This window comes from Vombatus ursinus, unplaced genomic scaffold, assembly GCF_900497805.2.
Source record: "Vombatus ursinus unplaced genomic scaffold, bare-nosed wombat genome assembly UNPS02014768.1, whole genome shotgun sequence".
Lineage (NCBI taxonomy): Eukaryota > Metazoa > Chordata > Mammalia > Diprotodontia > Vombatidae > Vombatus > Vombatus ursinus.
This window is the reverse complement of record NW_020954546.1, coordinates 26,687,111-26,712,455: the sequence shown is the minus strand read 5'-3', so window position 1 is coordinate 26,712,455 and position 25,345 is coordinate 26,687,111. Positions and strand designations below refer to the sequence as shown.

The window sequence follows — 25,345 nt, the reverse complement described above, 5'->3', positions numbered from 1 at the left end:
GATGGGTGGGTGGATAGATAGGGAAATAGATGATAAGTACATGAATAAAAAGGAAAATAGAGTAGATAAGAAAATAAAGATAGGGATGGTTGGATAAATCAATATGGATGGGGAGATAGATATGAACAGATAGAAAGATAGAAGGATAAATGAGTGGATGAATAGAAATAAATGATATAAGGGGCAGTTAGGTGGCTCAATGGATAGAGCACCTGCCCTGGAGTCAAGAGGACCTGAGTTCAAATCCTGCCTCAGACATATAACATATAACACAAGTCATTTAATCCAATTGCCTCATAAAAAGAAAGAAATAGATGATGTAGATATCCTTCTACTATCTATAGATATCTATTTACTATCAATAGATACTATCCACCTAGATGATGGAGAAATGCGTAGATAGATCAACAGATAAAAAATTTAATAAGCTGGAGATACTACAAGCAGGTTAGACTGTTCCTGTCCTCAAGGAGCTTTCATTGGAATGGGGAAGACTGTACAGAAAAGGGACCATAAGACCCCTTTCATGCTGAAGCCTCATCTCCCAGGTGTGTTATCTTGGGGGTAGGAAGAAGGGTAAAAATTTAGGGAGAACTCCCATTTTACTGATGAGCAAACTGAGGTTCACAGGAGCAAAGTAATTTTTCTCCTTGAAGGGAGATGAGAGCCTCCAGTCCCGTCCCCACCCCCCCCCACCCTGCTTCCGACTCTGCCTCTTCTCCTCTCCCCCTTCTCCCCACTGGAAGCTGAGACCTTGACAAGACTTCCTCAGGATAAGCAGAGCAGGGTGAGGGGAAGGTCCGGTCACAGAGTCCACTGGGGCCCCAGCGACTCTGCCTGCACTTGGCCAGGAGAGCGGATAGGGCTGGGCCGATGAGTAACTGGGCTGTTCAATCATTGCAAAGGCAATTAGAGGGAGAGGAACCATGGAATCAGCAGAATACCCCCACCCTGGGGACAGAAGACAAGACAAGAGTGGGGGGGGAGTAGAGAATGGGGCTGGGATCAAGGCAGCCTGAGGTCTTCCCCAGAGGACCATGGGCACAGTGGGGATGAGGAGGAGGAGGAAACTGGTGAGTGGGCCTCTTCCCAGGCTAGGGAGGGGATGCTGGGGGGACCAAGTCTGCCCACATGGCCTGGCTCAGCTGGCCCTGTCTTGGATTGAGGAGAATGAGTGCCCCACTTTGCCCTCCATTCCCCAACCCCACCCCAGCTCTATTGTCCAGCAGGAGGGTCAGGTGGTTTGACGGGGAGACAAACTGCACTTTTCTTCTGCCAAAACAGGGCCTGGCAGGGAGAGGACTGAGTCCCTATTGGGCAGCAACTGTCTCACAGGATTAGAAGCTCTGAAGCATTCAAGATGTTTCTTTTCCCCACCCCAACTACCCACCACCACAGAAACATTGACCAAACTGGACAAGCAGTCCCATCTGCTGAGGAATTATTCCTCCCCCCAACTCAGCCCCCCCCCCATCTTTCAGGTTTCTTACCCAGCTTGTTCACCTACTAACTGAACTCACTCCTCCCCTTCCTTCCCACCACGTCAGACGCTCCTGGACTCTGACTGTAAGTAGTGTCCTAAGGACAAAACTTCGGAGATAAGGAACTAAGGCAAACTGGGTTAAGTGACTTGCCCAGAGTCACACCGCTAGTACGCATCTAAGGCTGGATTTGAACTTGGGTCCTGACTTCAGGGCTGGTGCTCTATTCACTGCTCCACCTAGTTGCCCAATATTTTTGCTAATACTTTCCGGTTATCCCTCCCAAATGACCTTAGATGGTATGCAGCCTTAGATTTCTCCAGTTTCTTGATACTATATTCTGCTTCCCCCGCCCAAACCCTCAGTAGTGCTGACCTTCCCCAATCTCTAGCCCCCACCTCACCCAGCCCCAGTTCTTATCTTCTCCCCCCAGGGTGCTCCCTGCCCCTGCCTTCTGCCCTCAGGATGTCCCTGTCCCTGTATCTCTTTCCCTTCCATTTGCTGCCCCTCCTCACAATATGACCCTTGCTTTCTCCACCCTTCAGCCTTGTTCCCATCCCCCCTGCCCAGGATCCTTCTTAACTGAGAAGTCAAACCAAATTTATGAATATTTATCAATCACCACTGAATAACACATTCAGGCCTGGAAGCTTCAGCTGGAAAAGGGACATCTTCCTCTATTAGGATGTAACAATGGAGTGGGTGGGTTCCCTCTTAGGATAATGGAGAGTTTGGCCTATAGGTCTGATATTGTAAGGATTTTAGGAGTCCAATCTCCCAACCCTCACCATGCCCCATCCCGGCCTCTGACTCAGACCTCAGAACTGTGCTCCCTGGGGAAAAGTTGGAATAGAAACTCCCTGAGGACAACAACTATTATTTATGTTTTTGTGTCTCTAGTGGCTGGCATGTGGATGCCTCATAAATGACTGTGGGTGGATGGATGGGTAGGTGGGTGGGTAGGTGGGTAAATGGGTGGGTGAATGGATGGATTCCCCATCCACGCTGGGAGATCCTATTTTTTGTTTTCATCTGCTCACCAGAACTCAATCTTTCCCCTTTTCCTCAACTCTCCAAACCCTCAAAGTTGGTTCTTTCCTCTAAATCTCTACTCTATTCAAAAGATCTTGTCACCAGTTTTAAGCAGCAAGAATCTATCCTCTTCCCATATTTCTAAGCATGAAGACTAGAGGAAAGCCATGCCATGGGCTCCGGGGGGGGGTCATCCTATAGAAGGAAGGGCAGGGATAGATGGTTCTTTAGGGGAATTTTTTGGTTGGGAGGGGGCACAGGACAGCAAAAGTGTCTTTCTGTCCCCTGAACCCTCTCTCTACTCCTGCCCCTAGGAATCCAAATGTGCCTACGTTATCATCCTCATGGCACTCTTGTGGTGCATGGAGGCCCTGCCACTGGCAGTCACTGCCTTTTTCCCCCTCATTCTTTTCCCCATGATGGCCATCATGGATGCATCAGAGGTGAGTCTCTCTCCTCACTCCCACCTCTCCCTACCAATCCAAACTCACACCTCCCAAGAGGGGTTTGGGGGAGAGTGGGAGTCTGAGAAGGGGGTTGGGTGGATAACACTATTGGATAAGAAGTAATCATAAGCCCTTAAGAATGGTCAATACTTTTTTAAAAATACTTGGGATATGGACTTCTTTGTTCCTGAAAAGTTGTTGTTATTCCCATTTTTCAAATGACCAAACTGAGGTTCACAGAGCCAAAAGGACTTGCCCAAGATCACTCAGCTTGATGACTCAGGACTCACACTGGCATAGTACTGAAATTGTACATTTGTATCCAGTACAAAGGATATTGTATTTGGAGAGAGGAGAAAGTATTCTAATCCCTCCACCCAACTCCCTACCACATACATACACCATCACCACCTGCCATTTAATTGCTGTATGATCTTGGGAAAGTCATTTAACTTCTCTGGGCCTAGGCAGCCTCATCTGTAAAATGGACATAATGACAATTTCTTTGCCTAAAAACAGGGGCCAGAGATGTCCTCTGGGAGTCCCTCTTAGCTTTAAGATCAATGACTCGATGCCAAGAAGCCCAGGGCTTTCTGTTACAACCTTGCAGATAAAGGATTGGGCCAGTAGCCAGCCTTTATCTTTTGGAAATGGGAGAGGAGAACCCAGGTAACTGAGATGCCTCCCTGTGGCTGAAATGGTGTGGACAGCACTTGGCATAAGAGAGCTCTGTGTTCCAGTTACTCAGTTACTTACTACCTGGGTGACTACTGGCAAGTCGCCTAACCTCTTGAGATTCATCCATGAAATGGGAACATTATCAACCCTAAGGTGCTACATAAGTAGCAGTTGTTATTAGCCTCAAGACCTACTTGGATTATGATGACATCCAGGAAAAACTGTCACTCTCTCCTTTCCCAAACCATCCCTCAGTGTCTTTCTCCCTCCCCATCCCTAGGCTAGAGGAAAGTCTGTGAAGGATTTGACCCTGGAAGGCATTTCTATTGCTTTTCATAATTGAGTTTTCAAGGCTGAGTTTGTACAACTTCAAATGCCCATAGAGGCTCTGAAAAAAAATTCCCTCTAGACATTTTGTACTCTAACCCCAAATAGTTAGATGTTTCCTGATTCTTGACATTTTCTCAAGTTTATTTGGCCATGGAACTCAATGGGGCTTGAAACTTGCTGACAGAACCTATACATACAAATAGGGGATGAGGGGAGAGAGCGGTTAGGGCAGGAAATGTCTGGGGGATAACGGGATGGGATGGGGGACAAGGAGCAAGAAATACTAAAGCTACAAAGGAGAAAGTGACTTTGATATGCACAGAATTCCATGTTTACTGTTTCAGAAGGGAAAGTATCATGGTTATTGATTTTGCTCCCAGAAGCTCTATTCAGCAGATGAAAAACATCAAGACTCCTCAAGAATCAGAGGCTTTTTGGGTGGGAGGATGTGACACAGGGTCATTGGTTCAGATCATCCCATTTCATGGAGTCTGGGCAGAACTCTTTGCAATTTGACAGAAATGTGATGAATGAAGCTGGTCTTTGGCTCATAGGATCACTGATTAAAGACTAGAGGAGGCCTTAGATGTCACTAGACCAGTGATGTCAGTGGTATCAGACTCAAATAGAACCTGGGGTCACCAATGAGTACATAACAATCCCTGTGGGAAGTAACTTGCCTAAACCCACCCAGGTTATTTGTGCATGTCAAGGACTGGCCCAAATTGACTTGATATATGAAGCTAACTCTCAAATCTCTCCTCTCTTTGGGAAGAAAGGAGGGCACAGATCTAAAGCAATAATTAATCAGAAAATTATTCACATTGGCTTTGGGATGCATTATGACATTTGCTTATTCATTTCCTCATTGTGTCTCTTATAAGATTTAAATTTAATATTTAAATATCTGCATCCAATGAGTACACAGAATCATTCCTGGGGCAAGGGGAATCCAGCCTGGTATTTCACTTCAGATAATCCACAAAATTGAGAATCAGACATGTTTGAAGCTGTAAGGCTGCTGGGACCCCCAAGCCTACAGTTATCCTGATAGTTGGGGGTGGGGGGTAGAAAGAGTCTTTACCCTTTGTGTGCCCTGGACCCTTTCGGCAGCAAACTGGCGAAGCCAGGGCTCTATAGAGCCCTTCTCAGACACAGAATAAAATACAGAGGATTACAAAGGAAACCAGTTAGATTGAAGTACTGCTGTTGACATGTTAAAATACAAATTCATGAGCTCCAGGCTAAGAAACCCTCACTAAGAATGGGGCAGGGGATAACAGCCCACTTTGCCTCTCACTCTCCTCTCTCCCCGGGGGTCTTGGCGCCAGGTTAGCGTGGAGTACTTGAATGACACCAACATCCTCTTCATCGGGGGCCTCCTGATGGCAATAGCTGTTGAACACTGGAACCTGCATAAACGCATCGCTCTCCGGGTCCTCCTCTTCATTGGCGTGAAGCCAGCACTGTGAGTCCAGAAGGATGCCACAACCCAGGAGGAGCAGCAGAATCTGGGCGGGTTAACATAGCAGGAACTGAGGTGGGGTGGGTGGACGCAGGACTCGGGATCATCCCCTGGTCTCCATGGGGTTACTATGGATAGGGTGCTTGATTTGAAGTCAGGAAGACCTAGGTTTAAATACCCCCTCTAGTACTGACTGGCTGTTTGTCCCTGGGCAAATCGCTTAAACTCTCTGTGCCTCAGTCTCTTCATCTGTAAAATGGGGAGGTGGAATTCTGTGGGCTCTAATGACCCTTCTAGTTCTAGGTCTATGATTCTATGATGCCCATGCTCCACCCCCCTCATCTGCCAGGAGTTTGAGATGCCTGGAAGAAGGCACAGACAGAAAGACGGAGACAGAGATACTAAAGTGTCGGTGCTTACCCAGGAAGATGCACTCCTCACTTCTTACTGGAAAGGAGAGAAATTTATTTTATTGTTCAGTTGTGTCTGACTCTTCATGACCCCATTTTGGAATTTTCTTGGCAGAGATACTAGAGCAGTTTGCCATTTCCTTCTCCAGTTCATTTTACAGATGAGGAAACTGAGGCAAACAGGTTTAGTGATTTGCACAGGGTCACACAGCTAATAAATGTCTGAGGCCAGATTTGAATTTATGGAGGGGAGTCTTCCTGATGCCAAGCCCAATGCTCCACCCACTGCATCACCTAGCTTTCTTGACACAATAGGCATTTAATGCTTATTGAATTGAAATGGTTCTAGCCTCATTTCCTCCCTTTCCTTCCTAGAGATTATATATGTAGGGGTGTGTGTGTGTGTGTATATATATATATATGTATATACATACATGTGTGCATATTCACATATATAAATGCTAGCTTTTTTTTTTTTATAATTCTGCAGGAGCACTAGGTCTAGGGGTGTCAGGCAGGCAGGGAGTACTGCTGTATATGGCAGAGGGAATTGCAAGCCATCTTGGGAGTAGTGAGTTCCAGAGCGTGGAAGGAATGTCAGCGCTTGTGGGGGATGAGTGATTCAGTGTGAGATCAGACAGTGAGATGGTGCCACGGTATCCCATTACATCTCCTTCCTTTGTTGGGTCTTTGTGGTATGTGAAGGAGATGGGGTCTGCTTGGGGGTGGGTTTGTGGCCTGGCTGTGTGCACTCCCACACATAACTTACACCCACGAGGAATGAGCAATGGTGAGAACTATAGGGTGAATGCCAGCTAGCCCGGATTCCCTATATCTAGGGCTGGGCTGAGCTTGCCCCTGCGTTTCTGTTTTCCAAAGGAGGGGAGGGGCCCAGGCGATCTAATACCATGCCTCTCCCTAGCTTGTTCCTGGGCTTCATGATCGTCACGGCGTTCCTCTCCATGTGGATCAGCAACACGGCCACCACAGCCATGATGGTGCCCATCGCCCATGCCGTCCTGGAGCAGCTGCACAGAGCCCCAGAGCAGAAGGACAGGGAGGCGGGCAGCGTCAACATCTCCTTTGAGCTCCAGGAGCCTAATTACCCTATTACTGAGAAAGAACCACAGAAGCTGTGTGAGAAGGGTGAGAAAAGCTCTTGGCCCCTTCCTGAAAGCCTTTGATTCTTTGTAGAGGCCTCAGCTCTGGGAGGGAAGGAGGGCACAGGGACATATGGTACAATCCCTAGAAGCCAGAGGAAGACTTCCCAAGATGGTCCAAGAGAAGAACAGCCAGTGTAGCCCCCGAAAAAGGAGTTGTGAGGAGGCTGGGGAGGGGCGGTAGGAGACCCGCCGTGTAGACCCAGTCTGGCACTGACAAGCTCTGGGACCTTGGACCTCTGTAAGGTAAGGGTTGGACTCTAGTTCTCTAAAGTCCATCCACTCTAAATCTATGACCCTAAGGTCATTCTATCAAGTCCTTCCAAAGTATTCTATGATATGGAACCAAAGTAGAGCCCTCCCGAGCTGGGAGACCTGAGCTTGGCTTTAAGGGCAGGCAAGGAAGAGAAATCCACCTCCTTCCACAGGGTCCATTGGGCAACACCCTCCACCAGGCTAATGGGCCCATCCTTACGTAGCAGGTGAAAGATGAAATGACTGAGGAAACAAAGGTTCGGGTCTCCAGAGCACATTGATTTATTAAGTAATGCATGCCAGTTGCCAGACAGAGTGGGATCAGACCTCCTCAGCTTAGGCCTGGACCCCAAATACAGGGGGAGATGTTATTTTGTACATTATATTTTACATACAATATATTGTATACATTAAAAACAATTAATTAAATAAGATGAATTAAAAGGAATTAGTACATTAGGCAATCTGATTTCTAATTGTAGGAAAGATTAGGGACTTTCCAAATTGAGAGGGGGAAAGATAACAATTCTCTGAATTCAGAAAAAGAGGTGTCCCACTCCCCCCAAGTGTCTATAAACAATCAAAGGAACGTGGAAACCATAACTGACTGATCAGGCCAGGGCCAGTCTTCAGATGAGATGTCTGGGTGACCTAAGATGTACAACAGTGAGAAAATTCCTTGTGCCAATCTTTGGACCTGCCCAGGTTTCTGGTCAACATAACCCAGGTTAAGGGTCTGTAAGCGGTGGGTAGAGGTGGTCCAGTTCCCCAGATAGCAGGACTAGGTTGAAACAATACAACGAGTTTTCTCCCAATTGAATAAAGTTTTGTCACAGGACGGAAGTTGGACTAAAGCCGTAATTGAATAGAAAGGGAACTGAGTTAGCTCCAGAATTGAGTCTCACTCACTTCCCACAATTAACCACTTGCTGTCCTAATCCCCTTAATTCCCTCACTTAAGAGGCAGCTAGGGATCTCTAAACAAACCTCAAACCCCCTCGAAAAGGCCAATAGGGCCCATCCCTTCTATTACAAACTGGAAGATCTTGGCAAGTATCTCCACTTACTAACCTCATTACTTTACAACAGAAGAAACTGAGGCTTAGAAAAATGTGCCCCTTGCCAAGTCAACTCTCAACTCCTAGGTCTCTTTTCTCTTACCTCGGCCACGCTGACCCCCTTCCTTCTCCTCCACCCCACAGATAGCAGCCCCGTCCCACCATCAGTGCCACTGGATTACCATCAGAAGGAGAGAGAGCACCTCAAAATCTCCCAGGGCATGAGCCTCGGTGTCTGCTATGCTGCCAGCATTGGGGGCATAGCCACACTGACAGGCACCACCCCCAATCTCGTGTTACAGGGACAAGTCAACTCGTGAGTATGGGGCCTCAGGCGCCAACCCCTCCGGGGCACTCTTGTCCCAAGATGTCCTCGTGGGGCCAACAACACTTACGTTAAGGGCAAGGCTATGTTCTATGGCCAATCCTCCCAGTTCTATGATACACAGTGTTCTGTATTCTTGGGTCCTTCTCAGCTCTGATATTCAATGTTCTACATTCTAAGGGTTTGTCCAGCTCTTACACTCTCATGTTGTTTGTTCTAAGGTCCTTTCCACCTCTGATATTTGATGTTCCAAGTCCAAGTGTGTCTCTCATCTCTGATGGTCATGGCTCTATCTCCCAATGTCCTTCCCAGCTCCAATTCTCAGCGTTCTTTGGGCTAAGGTCCTTTCCACTTTTGATGCTCCCTCCCGTCTCTGTTTATTGGTGTCCTCTGTCTAATACTCAGTATTCTACATTCTAAGATCTTTTCCAACCCTGGAAAATGAGGGAGTTGGATTAGATTTTTAACACGGAGCCCATAAACCAGGGTCTGTAGATAGGTTTCAAGAAAGAAAATAAGAAAAAAACATTCCATCTTTATCTTCACTAACATCAAACTAGAATTTTACATTTCTTCCAATTATTTAAAAAAAATCATATTCTGAAAAGGAGCCCACATTCTCCCCCCAGGCTGCCAAAACTTTGCTGTGGTCTTAACAAGATGGTGTCTGAGGTTCCTTCTGATTTTAGTTCTATGATCCTATGACCTCTTATGTTCTGTGTTCTAAGGTGCCTCCTAGGTCCGATAGTTGACGTTCCCTAGCCCCTGCCACATTCCCTGTCTAGTCTTCCTTCCTCACCCTTCATGCCCTCTACAGTCAAGAATGAAAAGAGACCTTGGGAGATAGAGCAATGAGTAGCAGAGACGAAAGAAACTCTAGAACCTGGAACATCAAATAGCAGAGGTTAAAAGGACAAAGAACCAATGAGATTTCCCCAAATTCCTTACTTCATCTCTTCTCTCCATGCATTTGTACACAATGACCCCTATCCCTGGAAGGCACTACCTTCTTAGTGAAATTTCTCTGAATCTTTTTATCTTCCTTTAAAATCTCAGCTCGGATGCCCAATCCTCCAATCAACTAATAAGCAGTGTTCTCTTCCTCCTCAGTTTTCTTCCTACTATACTAGCTGTATTCATATTGTGTGTCCCCAGTGGAATGTAAGCTCCTTGAGGGCAGGGTTGGTTTCTTTTTATTTTTTTTTCTTTGCTGTCTCCAGAATCCAGCTCTATCCTTGCATGGACAAGCAAGCACTTAATGTTTGCTCATTTTATTTTAACTAAATGGAGGGGATGTGATGAAATAAACATCGGGGATAGGCAGAGGTGGGTTTTATCTGCTCACGCGAACACACATACACAAACACACACAACCCCCAAATTCGGGGCTCCTCTGTCCTTTGACTGACCACACCAGGCGAAGTCTTCATTGCTGAAAATGGTGTACAGAGCCCAGACCAAGATAATCCTCCCTGTCCATTGGTTGGCAGGAGCAGACTGGAAGATTATGCCCTCTTAGTTTGTAAAAGGTAGAATCTGTGACCCCTGGGTTTTCTCAAGTTAGGCTCAGCTGGTCAAGCTACCAGAAGTGGGCAAGGGAAACAAGACCTTGAATGACCTCTGTGGATTAAGCAATGCGGAACGATTGCCAAACAGAGTGGGACCAGACCTCCTCAGTTAAGCTTGGATCCCGAATACAGGGGAAGATATTATTTTATACATTATATTTTACGTACAATATATTGCATACATTAAAAACAACTAATCAAACAAGGCTAATTAATTAAAAGGAACCCATACCACATGAAGTAATCTGATTTCTAATTGAAATAATGACTGTCACTCCTCCAACCCTACAGGATCTTCCCAGACAACCCCAGCGTGGTGAACTTTGCTTCCTGGTTCGGTTTTGCCTTTCCCACCATGATCATTCTACTGCTGCTATCCTGGATATGGCTCCAGCTCCTGTTCTTGGGATTTAAGTAAGTTTGGGGACCAGTCCAAAGCCTCTAGAGATACCATCAAAGGTTCTGACCCTCAGGAAACTGACCATCATGTCAGCGATCAATCAATCAATCAATGAGCATTTATTCATGGCAGGCATTGTGGTTGATGCTAAGGATACAAAGACCACAATGAAACTCTCCTTGCCTTTATTTAAGGAGCTTACGCTACCAGGGGAGACAGCAGGAACCATCCCTGACATTTGTATATAGCACCTTTGGATTACTCAAATAGATATAAACCTGTTATCCAGAACCTATAATCTCATTCTCCCCATTTTACCGGTGAGGAGACTGAAGGCCAGAGAGGCGATTTATAGCTTGCCCACAACTAAACAGATCATTTTTGCAGTCAAAGCCAGGACTTCAGATCCCAGTGTGATTGATAGTCAAGCCTGGGCTCTGAACCGACACAGAATCACAGGATTTAGAGCCTGGAAGGGGCCATAGAGATCATTCAATCCAGTCCCTCTCTCTCCCATTTTATAGGTGAGAACACTGAGACCCAGGATGGGTTAAATAAAATTACTTGGTAGTACTAAATGGCTAAGCTGAACTTCAAAATCAGGTCCCTGAGTTCCAAATTTCCACTTTCGCTGCCTTTCTACAAAGGGCACAAATGAGGCCTGGGAAAAGCTTCCACCTCCCACACCTTTCCCAAGCCAAATTACAATCAGGATTGAAAGCTGTGGCTGGGCCTCTGGCCTAGGATAGGTGCCCTTTCTTGGAGCCATCCAGGAGACCATTGTCTTTGACCCCCAAGGTGTTCTTACTTAACTCCCCAGCTCATCGAACGCCTAGAACAAACAGATTTAGTGAGCTGGATCCAAGAACTTGCTATACTCTGTTATAATTACCCACCCCTTTTCCGCTGCCTATCCTCCCCATTTCTTTGAGACTGAGTCTTCCTATCTTACCCAGGCCACTCAGGAGCCTGAACCCTAGTGCTGGTCAGCAGGGAAGCGCTGACCTCCTCTGCTTCTGCTCTGGACCAAACCACCCCTCCCCCAGGGCTCCCCATATTAGTGCCAGGCTGAGTGTGGTCAGAACCCCCTAAACTCAAGGGATCCACCAGCCTCAGCCTTCCTCAGTACCACGGACTCAATAAGCCTGCCCCACCTCACCAGGACTGCCCCTATTTCTGGGCAGTCAGTTCCTGAGCATTCCAGCATCTATTTCCCTCTGCCCCCTATGTGCTACAGACAAAAGGACCTCTTCCGTCTCTTATTTTTAAAAGCAACTAGGAACATACAAAGTCAGTGTCATACAGCGGAAAGAACACTGGCCTTGGCGTCAGAGGATCTGGGTTCAAATCCTGTCTTTATCACTGTTACCTGTGTGATATGAGGCAAGCCACTTAACTACTCTCTGCCTAGGTTCCCTCTTCTGTAGAATGGGTTGAACTAGATGACCTTTAAGGTCATTCCCATCTCTAAATCTAAATAGGGTCCTATTAAAGAAACAGCAACTAATTTTTTATTGTATGGGATGGGTCTCAGAAAGGGGAAGTAGAGGAATGCAGAGAGATATTTAGGCGATGTGAAAACAAAAGATATCCACAAAAACTTATTTTTAAAAAAGAAATAGTAATAATAATAACAAGCAGCATTCATTTGGCACTTTGAGGTTTGCAAAGCACTTCACAAAGATTATCTAATTTTACCCTCACAACAAACCTTATTATCATGATTTTATATATGAGGAAACTGAGACAAACAGAGGTCAAGTGACTTGCTAAGAATCACACAGCTAGCAAGTGTCTGAGGCTGGATTTGAATTCCATATGTAGTCCTGTATCCATTGTATCATCTAACTACTTATAATACCCTAGGGTAAGATGAATAGAAGAAAATTAAAAATAAAACAATTTATTTTACATAAATATATAACAAATATGCAATATAAAATAATAGTCTTCTATAAATATATAATATGCAGTGTAAAATAATAATTTGTGTGATATGCAATAAATATATAATATAAAATAATTTATATAAATGTATAACATAAAGCAATAATTTTATATAAATATATGATATAAAACCATAAGTTTGGATAAACATATAATAACTATGCACCACAAAATAAATGATAACATGTAATTATTGCATTATGTATTCTTGTATTAAATATCATTTTAGAAGAAAATAAGCCAAGCCCAGAATGGATGAATTATAACTTCTAAATTTATTTTTGTAGCTGTGGTTCCCCTGCCCTAGCTTGGCCCATAGCAATCCTCTCAGAGCTGGAAGGCCCAGCTGTCTCGTGACCTCAAACAAAAACAGCATCTTCCATCCCTAAAAATCCCCAAGTTGATTTTAGGATGCCCACACTGGGCTGGCCATTCTACATTCTGAGTATAGTAGCTCTTCCCATCTTATGATAAATGTTACTATAATTAAGATACCATAAATAATAAAAATAGCCCTGCATTCGGAGCCAGAAGAAGCAGTGTTTGAAACCAGGCTCTTGGCTCCCTCCCTTCAGAGTCCAGCCCCTGTAAAATGAAAGAGGTGGTTGTTACTGTTCAGTCATTTCTGACTCTTTGTGACCCCATTTGGAGCGGTTTGCCATTTCCTTCTCCAGCTCATTTTACAGATGAAGAAACTGAGGCACCCAGGGTGAAGTGACTTGCCCAGGGTCACACAGCTAGTAAGTGTCTGAAGCCATATTTGACTCCAGGCCCCACATGCTGTGCACTATGGCGCCACCTAGCGGCCCCTGAATTGGTTGGTGGATAATAATCTGCAATTTCCTTCAGTTCTAACTATAGTTCCAAGATTTTATGAACTTGAGAAGGGAATAGAAGGAATAATCTGAAAGAAGGAAGGAAGGGAAGGAAGAAAGGAAGAGAAGGAAAGGAAAAAAGGAAGGGAAGGAAGAAGGAAGGAAGGAAGGGAAGGAAGGAAAGAAAGAAGGAAAGGAGGGAAGGGAAGAACGAAAGAAAGAAGGAAGGGAGGAAGGGAAGAACGAAAGAAAAGAGGAAGGAAGAAGGAAAGAAAGAAGGAAGGAAGAGAAGGAGGAAGGGAAGAAGGAAGGAAAAAAGGGAAGAAGGAAGAAAGAGGGAGGGAGACTTTGAAAGTCTCCAAAGATGAGTCCATTCATCAAAAGGCCTTCCTTCTTTCTCTTCCCCTTGTAACCTCCCCAAGGCCTGCCTTCTACTCTTAGGGACAGGCTCACTTTACATTGTGATCTTAATGATAAGAGTATTCAATTTGAAGTGAGAGGTCTTGAATTCAAATCCTGACTGTGCTCTTTGCTAGCGGTGTGATGTGGGCCTCAGTTCTAGCCTCAGTATAACAAAGCAGTTGTTGTAGATGTTATAGAACTATCCACCTTTGAACCCTATGACCTTTCTCCTAGACAATAATAGTTTCTGACCTGGGTTCATGAACTTTTTTTAAAAATAAATGTTGGTAACGATATTAATGGTTTCCTTTGTAATCTTGTGTATTTGTAGTGTGATCCTAGTAAAAGTACGTAATTTGATAAACAGTATAATTGGCTGCCTTTGTAGATCTTATGCATTCAATTTCATTCATTTAAAAACATGATTCTGAGAAGGGAACCATAGGCTTCACCGGATTGTCTGCCCAGGACATCCAGGACACAAACAAACTGTTGGCTCCCTTTAAGAAGGAGAAAACATCAGGAGACAAGCCAATGGCTTGCTGTGTGACCTTGGGGGAGTCATTTCCCCGCTTTGGCTTTGGTCTATGAAATGGGAACATTAACGAGATAATCCCAGCCTTGCTCTTGGAGCAGTTCTGATTGAGGATACATGAGGATGAATATGTCCCTTTGCCTGTAGCTTCCGGAAGAATTTCAGCTGCGGAGATAAGACTCTTGAACAGGAGCGAGCGGCCTACCAAGTCATCCAGGCGGAACATAAGAAGCTGGGCCCCATGAGCTTTGCTGAGAAAGCCGTCACCTTCCTGTTCTTTCTCCTGGTGGTGCTGTGGTTCACCCGAGAGCCGGGCTTCTTCCCTGGTTGGGGCAATGTGGCCTTTCCTAACCACAAGGGAGAAAGGTGAGACGTGGGCAGGAGGCCTCGTGCTTGGGGGTGAGGGAAGGGGATGACGGAGGGCCTTGAGGAAGATGACAGGACCAGTCCCAAGAGTGAGCAGGCACATTCCGCCAAGCTGCAGCCCAATGGGCATCCTCCTGCCACAGGGAAGGAAGGAGGGATGCTAGACATGGGGAGGGACTGCCCAGAAGTGATGGTCATGGAAATCAAGGAAGGCTTCAGAGACAGAGAACCCGATGAGGAGATCCCAGAGACAGAGCTGAAGAGGACTTCGTACACTGTCTAGGGCTGGGGCTCTTAATCTGGGATCCGTGAACTTGGTCGTTTTCTCAATACTTGGCTTTTAATACTTCAATATTAATGCTTAATACTTGGGTTTTTTCTTAAGATTTTGATAACTGTATTTCAATATAATTGGTTTCCTTTGTATTTAATGTACTCTAAAATATAAAGAGGGGTCCATGGGCTTCCCTAGATGAATCTCCAACCCAAAAAAGTCTTATAGGATAGGAGGGAAGAGATGGAGTTGGGGGTAGAGTGTCAGGGATGAGGGGCTGGAGGAGGGATGGGTTAGGAGGTGGGGGCAGAGAGGTTCAATTTGTTTTGATTTAATAAACATTTATGAAAAGCCTACTGTGTGCCAGGCACCATGAATACAAAGCCAAGACAGCCCTCCAGGAGCTTACATTTCACTGGGAGGGTACAACACATGAATAAATACAAGGTAATTTGAGAAGGGAAGAGCACTCTCATAATTATAATAATAACCAACATTTATATAGTGCTTTTAAAATTCTTACAGCCTTTTATCTTGTTGGCTACAAGAGTAACAATTTAGGGACATCAGTCAAGATACCTTGGTTGTACCTTTAAAGAAACAAGGAATTCCTAGAGAAGGAGATGAGAAAGGAGTGGGTCCCAGGTTCAGGGGCAGCCTCTACAAAAACAGAAGTAGGAGATGAAACACCCAGTTCTGGGGAAAGCAAGGAGGTCAGTTTGGTTGGAAGATACAGTATGTGAAGAAGAGGAATGGAAGATAACCCTGGAAAGGGACTGGGGGACAGGCTGTTGAGGTGGCCAGTTGAAGAAGGGGAAATACTTTTAAATTCCCTCTGGTTCAGTTCAGGCAAATTCTTGGGCCCAATCAGATCCCACCATCTGCAGCAGGCCTTTCTCAATGTCCCCTCTACCACCCCCACCACCCCACTGCTAATGCCTTCATGTATGTATGCGTATGCATATGGATGTGTGTATATACTCATACATGCATATATACACATACACATACACATATACATATATTATATATATAACTATATGTACCTTGTATGTATATACTTGTTTGCATGTTCCATTAGACTGAGGATCTTGAGGGCAGGCACTATATTTTTGCCATGCTTCGTATGCTCAGTACTTACCACTCCATCTGCACGTAATAGATGCTTAATAAATGTTTGTTGACTGACAGTCAGATACCAAGGGGTGGCTATCAACTGCTACAGCATGCCAGGGAAGGATAATACAGGAGGAGACAGGTCCAGCATCAGGGAGCCCAATGGGCTCACAGAAAGCCACAGGTGCAGAACAGCAGATCAAAAGGTGAGAATGAATATCCTGCCAGCTAAAGTCCCAGCTTCTGAGAAGGCCTGAGTAAAAGAGGAGACCTTGTGGTGGGCCTCAAACTGGGAAGGCTACCTGGAGGAGGCAAGGCTTGGACTGAATCAATCAGTTGACTGAGTCAATCAGTTAACCAGCCACTCATCCTGATGGAGAGTCGGGATCTCACATGTCTAAAGCTATTTGAATTTTACAAAGCACTTGGCCTCTCAGTGCCTTCCCAATATAGATAAGGCAAACATTGTTAGCCTCCTTTTACAGATGAGGAAACTGAGGCTCAGAAAGAGGTTAAACAACTTGCCTGTGATCATACAGCTGGTAAATGTTGAGTTCAAACTCAAACCTTTTGGCTCGAGGTCTAACCTTTAATACATTACATTACAGTCTATTACGCTGGCCTCCTAGGCAATACAAAGATTGCCCAGGTACCGGGTGTGGTGCCTGCCTTCATCGAGTTCACAGTCTAGCTGTGGAGATAAGGAGGTGCATGATTACTATGCACAGTAAACTAGAGGAATTTGGAGCAGAGGAAGGCACATTATGTATGTGTGTGAGACTTTATGTGAGCCTCAGAAGGATGGGTTGGATAGAGAGATTAAGGGGGAGAGGCCAGAGCCCAACTGCACTGACACCCTTCTCCATAGGCCCTCCTAACTGCCCTCCTTCCCCAAGCCTTTGCACTCATTGCTTACCCACTGCCCTTTGTAGTATGCTCTCAGACGGCACCGTGGCCTTCTTCCTCAGCATGATCTTATTTATCATACCTTCCGAGTTCCCTGGCTTCTCCCAGCAGCAGGGTAAGCATTTGGTGGTGGAGGAGGGAGGAAGAAAAGGGGATGGTGGGGAAGGAGAAGTGGGGCAGAAATCAGAAGGAAGGGACCTCCAAGTCATCTGATCTGCACTGGGTCTCCCTCCCACCTTTAGGTAGGTAAGGTCCTCATTTTACAGAAGACGTAAACAAAGGCCCAGCAAAGTGATGGGCACATACAGTTACTTGTAGGTGGGTGGGCACTAGAACCGAGTCTTCTAGGTCCCAGCTCAGTGGTCCTTTTCCTACTCCATTACAATGGAAGGAATGAAGCTCTGGTGCCCTTCCCAATCTCTAGGCAGAGAGAATAAAACAGGACTGGGGGAGAAGGGAACATGTCATCTGGGGGCTTTTTCAATGATCCAACTCCTCTCCTTGGGGACCAGGTACCCAGGGGAAGTTGAAGGCCCCAGCCGCCCTCCTCAACTGGAATACCGTGAATAAGAAAATGCCCTGGAATATTGTCTTCCTGCTGGGCGGAGGCTTCGCCCTGGCCAGGGGCAGTGAGGTAGGCACCCCCCACCCCCGCCCCCATCAGCTCCCTAACGAACTTCTGTTCAGAAGTTAGAAGTTTTGGGGGGACGAGGAAAAGTAATTTGATTATAGCCTACAATGTTATGTGTCGTGTATGTCATATACATGTTACATGTGCATGTGTATTATATGTGTAAGGATTATACGTGTGTGTGTACATGATGTCCACACTTGTGATTTCATTAGTGTAGTTTATATTAAGGCGGCTAGGTGGCGCAGCGGAGCTGGGCCCCCAGATTCAGAAAGACTCCCCTTTCTGGGTTCAAATCTGGTACTCTCAGATACTTACTAGCTGTGTGGGGCACAACTGGACAAATCACTTAACCTGCTTGCCTCAGTTTCCTCATCTGTAAAATGAGCTGGAGAAGGAAATGGCAAAATCACACTGATATCTCTGCTAAGAAAACCCCGAAACGGGTCATGACGAGTTGAATGCGATGAAACAACAGCAAAAATGACCTTATACACTCTAATACACTCCTTCCTCACCCGCTCTTCATAAAAGCCCTTTTGGGGTGGTTAGATGTCCCAACGGATAGAGCACGGGGCCTAAACTTGAGTTCAAATCCAGCCCTAGACATTTACTAGCTGTGTGACCCTGGTCAAGTCACTTATTCCTGTTTGCCTCAGTTTTCTCCTCTGTCAAATGAGCTGGAGAGGGAAATGGCAAACCACTCCAGTGTCTCTGCCAAGAAAACCCCAAACAGGGTCACAAAGAGTCAAACACAACTGAACAACAAGAAGCATTAACATAGCCCTTTAAGGTTTGAAAAAGCATTTTTATACTTGGTATCTCATTTGGTCCTCACAACAACCCTATGAAGTAGGTGCTATTATTATCCCCATTCAGCATATGAGGAAACTGAGGCACACAAAAAGACTTACCCAGGGTCACCTAGATAGTAAGTGTCTGAGGCAGAATTTGAACTCAGTTCTTCCTGACCGACCCCACATGCTGCACTCCATCCACTGCGCCACCCAGCTGCCTCCAGAAAAAGAAAGCATGAACTTGTTCTCTGGAATCAGAAGGTCAGGTTCAGGGACCTCTTGCTCAGCTTAATCCAATAATGTTGAAATTATACCCTTCCCCCCATCCCACCCAATGCTGACCCAGCTCATAGGATTGCTTTCTTTGTTAAGCTGGAGCGGCCACATTGCCTGCTACGGACACGAGGGGGCGACAAAATCACACTCAGCTTGCACCAGTCCTTCATGGCCCTGGGATCTGATCCCACGGTCCCCTGCAGCCCCTCAAGGGACCACCTGAGCCAGCTGGGAGGAAAGGAGGCTCCCTGATTCAGCCTCCCCCTAAGCCCAGAGCTCCTTGTCTGTCCCACCACGGACCAGGACAAAGGGGACTTCCTCAGAGAGCCCACGGCTAGGAACGCTGTGCTCCGAGGACCTTAGACAGCAGCCAGTCCCCACCACCCTCCTCATTGCACAGTGGGGGAGCCTGTGTGTTTGATGGCAGAAGGGTGGCATTTCGAGGCATGGACCCAACTTTCAATGGTCCCAGTAATTCTTTTCTCTCTGAGTTGCAGGGGCAGGGAGACAGCTAGAACAGTTTCTAGGGGCGGGGGGGCTGAGGGAAGATGACAAGGATGGATAGAGAAGGTCTCCCTGCAGGATGGGGTCCTTTCCCTTCCTGCTTAAGAGACCAGCTCATACAGCGCTCATTCTCCTTCCCCCAAAGCTCAGCCTCCAGTGCTCCACGTACCCAAAGTCAAAGGGGAGCTGGGGGGAGGGCAGGAGTCGCTACTAACACAAGGATGATGGCAAGGGGAGCAAGGCAAACACAACCAGATGATCCCCCTTTGAAAAGATTATCTTTTTCCCATCTCTTCCCCCCTTACCACTGCCATTTTGTTTCTGCATTAAAATGTTTTCCATTGTCCTAAGAAGTCTTTCCAGAAATATTCAGTCTGGGATCCTACCTCCAATAATATTTTGGTCTTCCTCTGTCCCAATTGCTCCTAGGTCAAGGAAGGGTCAGGGAGGAAGGAGGGGCCTGGAATCCCAGCCTGTTCTCTCTTCTCACTCAAGCCAGTGGGCCTGACTTCCTGACCTGCCAAAATTCAAGCAAGATTCCCATTGCCTACTTTTCTTGGGGGGAAAAAAAACCAACAGGGAAGGAGAATAAGGCTTTGTCATGCCAAAGCTCAGAGAGACAAAGCAATTTTGTCAAGGGCACACAGCATCTTGGCCCACCCCAGGGCTCCTGAATGAGGGGACCACATTCTCCTAGCTCCTTGGGTCAGCACCGTGTCTCTTCCCATTCCTTTCTCCCCATAGGTATCAGGCCTGTCCGAGTGGCTGGGAAACAAGCTGACTCCTCTTCAAAGCATCCCTTCTCCAGCCATCGTCTTCATCCTTTGTCTCCTTGTGGCTGTCTTCACCGAATGCACCAGCAATGTGGCCACCACCACCCTCTTTCTGCCCATCCTGGCTTCCATGGTAAGACCCTCTTCGCCCCCATACCTCTTCCTAGCCTGGCTTTTAGAAGCCCCTCTTCCCTCACGTCCCTCACCCCAGGCCTGTCTGGATCTCTGAGTGTCTACACTGAGGGGCAGGACCCTGCCACATACTCAGTTTATGGAAAAAAGTGGAGAATTCCTAGCCTCCTCGAGCCGCCAGGCCCCGATGACCTCTGGATGCCTGCCTCTTTGGCCCCTGACTCACCTCCACCCCTTACCCTGTCCTGTCTGACGTCACCAGATGAGAATCTAGTGGGTTGTTCTGTCATCCCCCTCTCCCAACCCCTCCCAATATGAGTCTTGGTCACCCCCAAAATGACCAGGTGAGATTTCTCACCAGGGGCGTCCCTGGGCCCCAGCCCTTTCAGGGAGCGTTCCCACAGCCCTTTGATGGAATCCCTGTGGTCCCTTTGAGATCAGTTTTATGGGCCCCTCCCCTCTCCACACCTGAAGGGCAGGTCAGTGTAGTCATCCTCTTGAGATCTAAGGCCCAGAGAGGTGAAGGGCCCCTCTTAAGTGGAGAACAAGCCCCAGAGCCCTCCTGAGAGCTTCAGCCCTGACCCAAGGGGCTCTGCCCACATGGGCAGAGGACACAGGACCCAAGCTGGTCCCACCTCCACCTTGCTCTGGCACTTTCGAGGACTCCCCATCAAGTCTCCTCTCTCACCTGTGAAATCATGGGATGGGAGCAGGTGGTACGGACAGACCTCTTTCCCCTCCCTGCCCCCTCCCCACCTCACCTTTGTGAGGCCAAGGCTAGGATGTTTTTGTTTCTTCCCTCCCATTCCCTGGTTGTTCTGACCTCTCCTTCCCTTTGTCTTCCCTGCTAGGCCCAGGCCATCTGCCTCAACCCACTCTATGTTATGCTTCCCTGTACCATGTCATCCTCTCTGGCCTTCATGCTTCCTGTGGCCACTCCACCTAATGCCATCGTCTTCTCCTTTGGGCAGCTCAAAGTGTGTGACATGGTGAGTAGGGAAGGAGAAACCAGGGTGGGAGAAGCTGCCCCCTCCTACACACACACACACACACACACACACACACACTTCCATTCTCTCTCTTCCTCCAGGCTAGAGCTAATAGTGGAGGAAAGAGGTGGAAACAGAAGGTCGTAGTAGACCACAAGCTGGATACCCGACTCGGCTCAAATGTTCTATATGATGCTTTTCCCTTCCCCCCTTCCACCTACTTTTTGTCTATATCGATTCATGTACACATTATCTCCCCCATTAGAATGCAAACTACTTGGAGGGGGCACTGTTTTTGCCTTTCTTTGTCTCCCAGTTTTTAACAGGGTGCCTGGTCCATACACTTAATAAGCCTTTGTCAACTGATTGATAAAAGACATGAAAAGATCCCATTCTCAGGGCCCAGATTAAGATGAAAGGGAAGGGGAGGGGGGCAAAGAATACCTCAGTAGGGGAGAGGAAGGGAGTCCACTTTCCTCCCCTCTCCAAAAAGTACAGCACAGAACAGTCCAAAGAGTGCTGAACTGGCTGTGGGTTCAAATCCCACCTCTGACACCTACTCTCTCTGGGTGACCTTGGTGGTCAACGTATTTCACCTCCCTCAGGCTTAGTTTCTTCATCTGTAAAATAAGTCTTTGTGAGATGGTATGAGAAGAGATGAGAAAGGATAGGATGAGGTGGGATGGGATCCTATAGGAAAGGATTCTACAAAGTACCTGACTTCTACCCTGAGCCCATTCCCAGGCAGGGCAGTATTTTTGTTTCTCTCCAGACCATGATTAAAAATCCCTGCCTCTGGATACATCTTGACTATCTTGACTTTGAGAGGCATCTGGGGTACTTGGAAAGGGTTCAGGGGAAACATAGAGATGTAGACTGGGATATAGACTACCATCCCCAATGAAAAAGTCAAATCATTAGGGTTACTTATCCCAAGGAAGAGAAGACTGAGGAAAGACTGAATGATCTTACCAGGCAGGCAGACACCGGTTCTTAGACTTCCTCGCTGGTGTAGTGAACAGAGCACTGGATTTGGAGTCAAGAAGTTAGAGGCCTGCCTCAGATACTTAGTGGCTGTGTGTGACCCTGAGCAAGTCATTTAACTTATCTTAGCGTCTGTTTCCTCACCTGTAAATTGGGCGTAATAATAGCACTTATTTCACCCCACTGGGTTGTTGTGAGGCTCAAGTGAGATAGCACACTTTGGAAAGCGTAAAAGTGTTGGGCAAAGGTTAGTTGTTAGCTATTTAGTTGTGGGGTTACCCTGGAACAGTTTTCCCACAGGACCTCCCTGAGGGAAGCAGAGGCTTGTCTCTTCCCGAGCCAATGGAACGGATCCTAAGCAACTTCTCGCACAGAGGCACGTGTCCAGGTGTTATTCAGGGAAGAATCTGCCCCCTTTCCTGTGGGGGGACAGCAGCAACTGCCTCCTCTGTGGCCCAGCTGCGTTTGCATTCCTCCCCTAGACTTGAAGTGATGAGGTCCTGAATTCCAATCCTGCCTCAGGCACCTATTGGTTTCCAAACCCAGGACAAATCATTTAATATCTCTGTACCTCAGTTTCTGCATCTGTAAAATGGCTTAGGGAGTGGCCTCTCAGGAAGGAAGGAAACAAGCATTTGTTAAGTGCCTTCTGTGCGTCAGGCACTGTGCTAAGTACTGAATAAATATTATTTCATTTGATCTTCACAACAACCCTATTAGGGAGGTCTCATTTTTATTCCCATTTTACAGTTGAAGAAAGGAAGGCAGACAGACATCAAGCAACTTGCTAATTAATAAGCTAGTGAGTGACTGGGGTTGAACTTGAATTCAGGTCTTCCTGACTCCCAGCCCAGGGCTCTATCTGTTGTTTTTCAGTCTTATCCAACTCTTTGTGACCCCATTTTGGGGTTTTCTCGGCAGAGATATTGGAGTAGTTTGCCATTTCCTTCTCCAGCTCATTTTACAGATGAGGAAACTGAGGCAAACAGGGTGAAGTGACTTGCCCAAGGTCACACAGCTAGTAAGTGTCTGAGAAAGATGAGTCTTCCTGACTCCAAGCCTGGCACTCTATCCACTGTGCCATCTAGCTGCCCCAAGGCTCTATCTACTGCAGTTGTAAGGTACTTTCCAATTCTAAATCTGTGATTCTCTGATCCCACCTCCCCCCCTCCATTCAATCAATCAGTCAACAAGTTAGGAAGCTAAGCCCTAGGGATGCCAAGAAAAGCAAAGACACTCCCTGCCCTCAGGGACCTTACATTCTAACATAATTCTAACGGGAATGGGAATCCCACTGAGCCACTCACTGAGCCCTGCCATCTCTCTCCTGTCCCCCAGGCCAGAGCAGGATTCCTTCTCAATATCATTGGCGTGCTGACAATCACACTGGCCGTCAATACGTGGGGCTACCCCATCTTTCAACTGGACCATTTCCCCGACTGGGCCCAGTCCAACATCACCACCTCTTGCAACGTCTATAACCAGTTCAACACAAGCTTCATCGATCCTTAGCCTCCCCGGGGAGGGAGTCTGCTCAGAGAGAAGCCAGTGATGCTCATTGAACCCACATTCCCGGGCCTTTCAACCTCAGTGTCTGGGCAGAGCTGGGTATGGTGAAGAGGTAGTCCCAGCATTGGTGTGTATGGGCACGTATGTTCATGTTATATAACATGTATGTATGTCAGAGGGCACGTGTGCTCACACGACGTGGTGTGGTTGCACGGCACACCTGTATGTGTGTTTATGTCTGTCTGTGTGATAGCTGAATGAGGGTGTTTGGTGCCAATGCTTCCTTTGGTTTCTCAAAAGACATGGCTGCGGCCCCTTTTGATTATATTTATTGAGACTCTGGGGAGGGTCAGGTTGGAAGTCCCCAGGACCCGAGTGACTCGAGTTTCAGCCCCTCTGCAAAGAGCTTAGCAATTCCAGCACCTGGCTGCACAGTTCCTCTCTTAAAGAGTCTGGGGGTAGGGTGGGAGAGAAGGGACAGAGGATTTGCCTCATTAAAGACTTTTCCATATTGCAGACTCTGCACTCATTTAAAGGACTACCCCCAGCATCTCTCTCTGAGCAAGTCAGCCTGCAGGTTGGCCCCAGAGTTGGGAGGGCCTGGGCAGTCGTAGGGGTGGGGGTAGGGGAAGAGAATGCCTTGTCCTGAGGTTAGAGAGCCCTTGATCTAGTCTGGAGCCTTCTCTAGGGGACCAGCAGAGGTCACTGGGAAGAGTTCTGCCTCACAAGTCAGAGGACCCAGGTTCGTATCTTGCCTTCACCATTTAATCCCTGGGGCAATTTGGGCAAATCACAACTTCTCTGTGTGTCAGTTTACTCACAGACGGGCCCTTGAGGAACCTTAATTTCTTTGACCTCACTTTTTAATCTGAAGAGATTGGACTTGATGACTTCTAAAGGTCCTTTTAGATCTAAAAATCTATCCCAGAACTTGGGGCTAGAGGGGAGAGATAAGAGCTGGAGGAGAGAAAGAGTGGAGGGGAAGGTGCTGGCTCTACTGGGCTTGTTCTCAGTCGTAGGATTATAGGCTTTGGGGCTGAAAGGGTCCTTAGAAGTCACCTAGCCCAACTCCTCATTTTACGGATGAGGAAACTGAGGCTCAGAGAGAAATAGCTTGCCCAGCATCACACAGCTAGTAAATGGTCAAAGTGGGATTCAAACCCAGGGCCTCTAACTCCAAATTTAGCACTTTTCCCACTGCACCAAGATTCAGGAAATCAGTTCAGCCTCACCACAAGTCACCCACCCTCCCAGGCAGCTGCCCCAGGGAAAGATGACCCAAGGGAAGCCAGGGGAGGTGGGGAGGACTCGCTTGCCCTTAGCAAACTTGACCTGTTGGGGGTGCAGGAGATCAGAGCAGCAGGTCTGAGCCCTTGGACACCAGTTGGCCCAAAACTGTGGGGGTGTGCAGCCCCTCCCTCTGCCCCCATGCCAGCCTCTCCCCCTGGCACCCATAGCACAGAGAGAAGGTAAGGCCTGGCACTGTTGCCAGGGCCAACTAGAGTAGGCGCAGCCACCCAAGAAAAGCAGGGCTGACATCACCACAGCCGGGCTAATTGGGAGCTGCCGGTCCCTGCCTGTCTTTGGGAAAACCAGCCTACCCCTTCCCAGAGCACTCCCTCACCATTTACATAAAACCCGCCATCCCTGCCAGCTCCAGCGAGCGCCGTCATCCGGACCCTTTCTCAGGCTGGTAAAACCGGTCCTGGGCAGGGAGGGGAGGTAGTGCCACCCAAAGGAAGGGGCATGATGGTTTGCGAGGCAGCCCCTTTCCTGCTTCC

At 47.2% G+C, this 25,345-nt stretch overlaps 1 protein-coding gene across 2 annotated transcripts in view; it reads left to right on the top strand.

Moving 5' to 3' along the window:
• SLC13A2 (solute carrier family 13 member 2) overlaps positions 1–24,037 on the top strand; it is a 36,772-nt gene extending 12,735 nt beyond the window's left edge. The window contains exons 1-12 of one of the 2 annotated variants that reach the window (XM_027862234.1): positions 998–1,073; positions 2,828–2,956; positions 5,299–5,435; positions 6,765–6,988; positions 8,460–8,631; positions 10,500–10,622; positions 14,455–14,673; positions 16,996–17,084; positions 17,482–17,603; positions 19,922–20,083; positions 20,934–21,071; positions 23,394–24,037. In XM_027862234.1, coding sequence (XP_027718035.1) covers positions 1,038–1,073; positions 2,828–2,956; positions 5,299–5,435; positions 6,765–6,988; positions 8,460–8,631; positions 10,500–10,622; positions 14,455–14,673; positions 16,996–17,084; positions 17,482–17,603; positions 19,922–20,083; positions 20,934–21,071; positions 23,394–23,567 — 1,725 coding nt within the window. In that variant the 5' untranslated portion in view covers positions 998–1,037 and the 3' untranslated portion in view covers positions 23,568–24,037. Of the gene's footprint in view, positions 1–997; positions 1,074–2,827; positions 2,957–5,298; positions 5,436–6,764; positions 6,989–8,459; positions 8,632–10,499; positions 10,623–14,454; positions 14,674–16,995; positions 17,085–17,481; positions 17,604–19,921; positions 20,084–20,933; positions 21,072–23,393 lie in introns of those variants that run through there. The other variant, XM_027862233.1, reaches the window with a different exon arrangement.
• Positions 24,038–25,345: the final 1,308 nt, after the last annotated feature.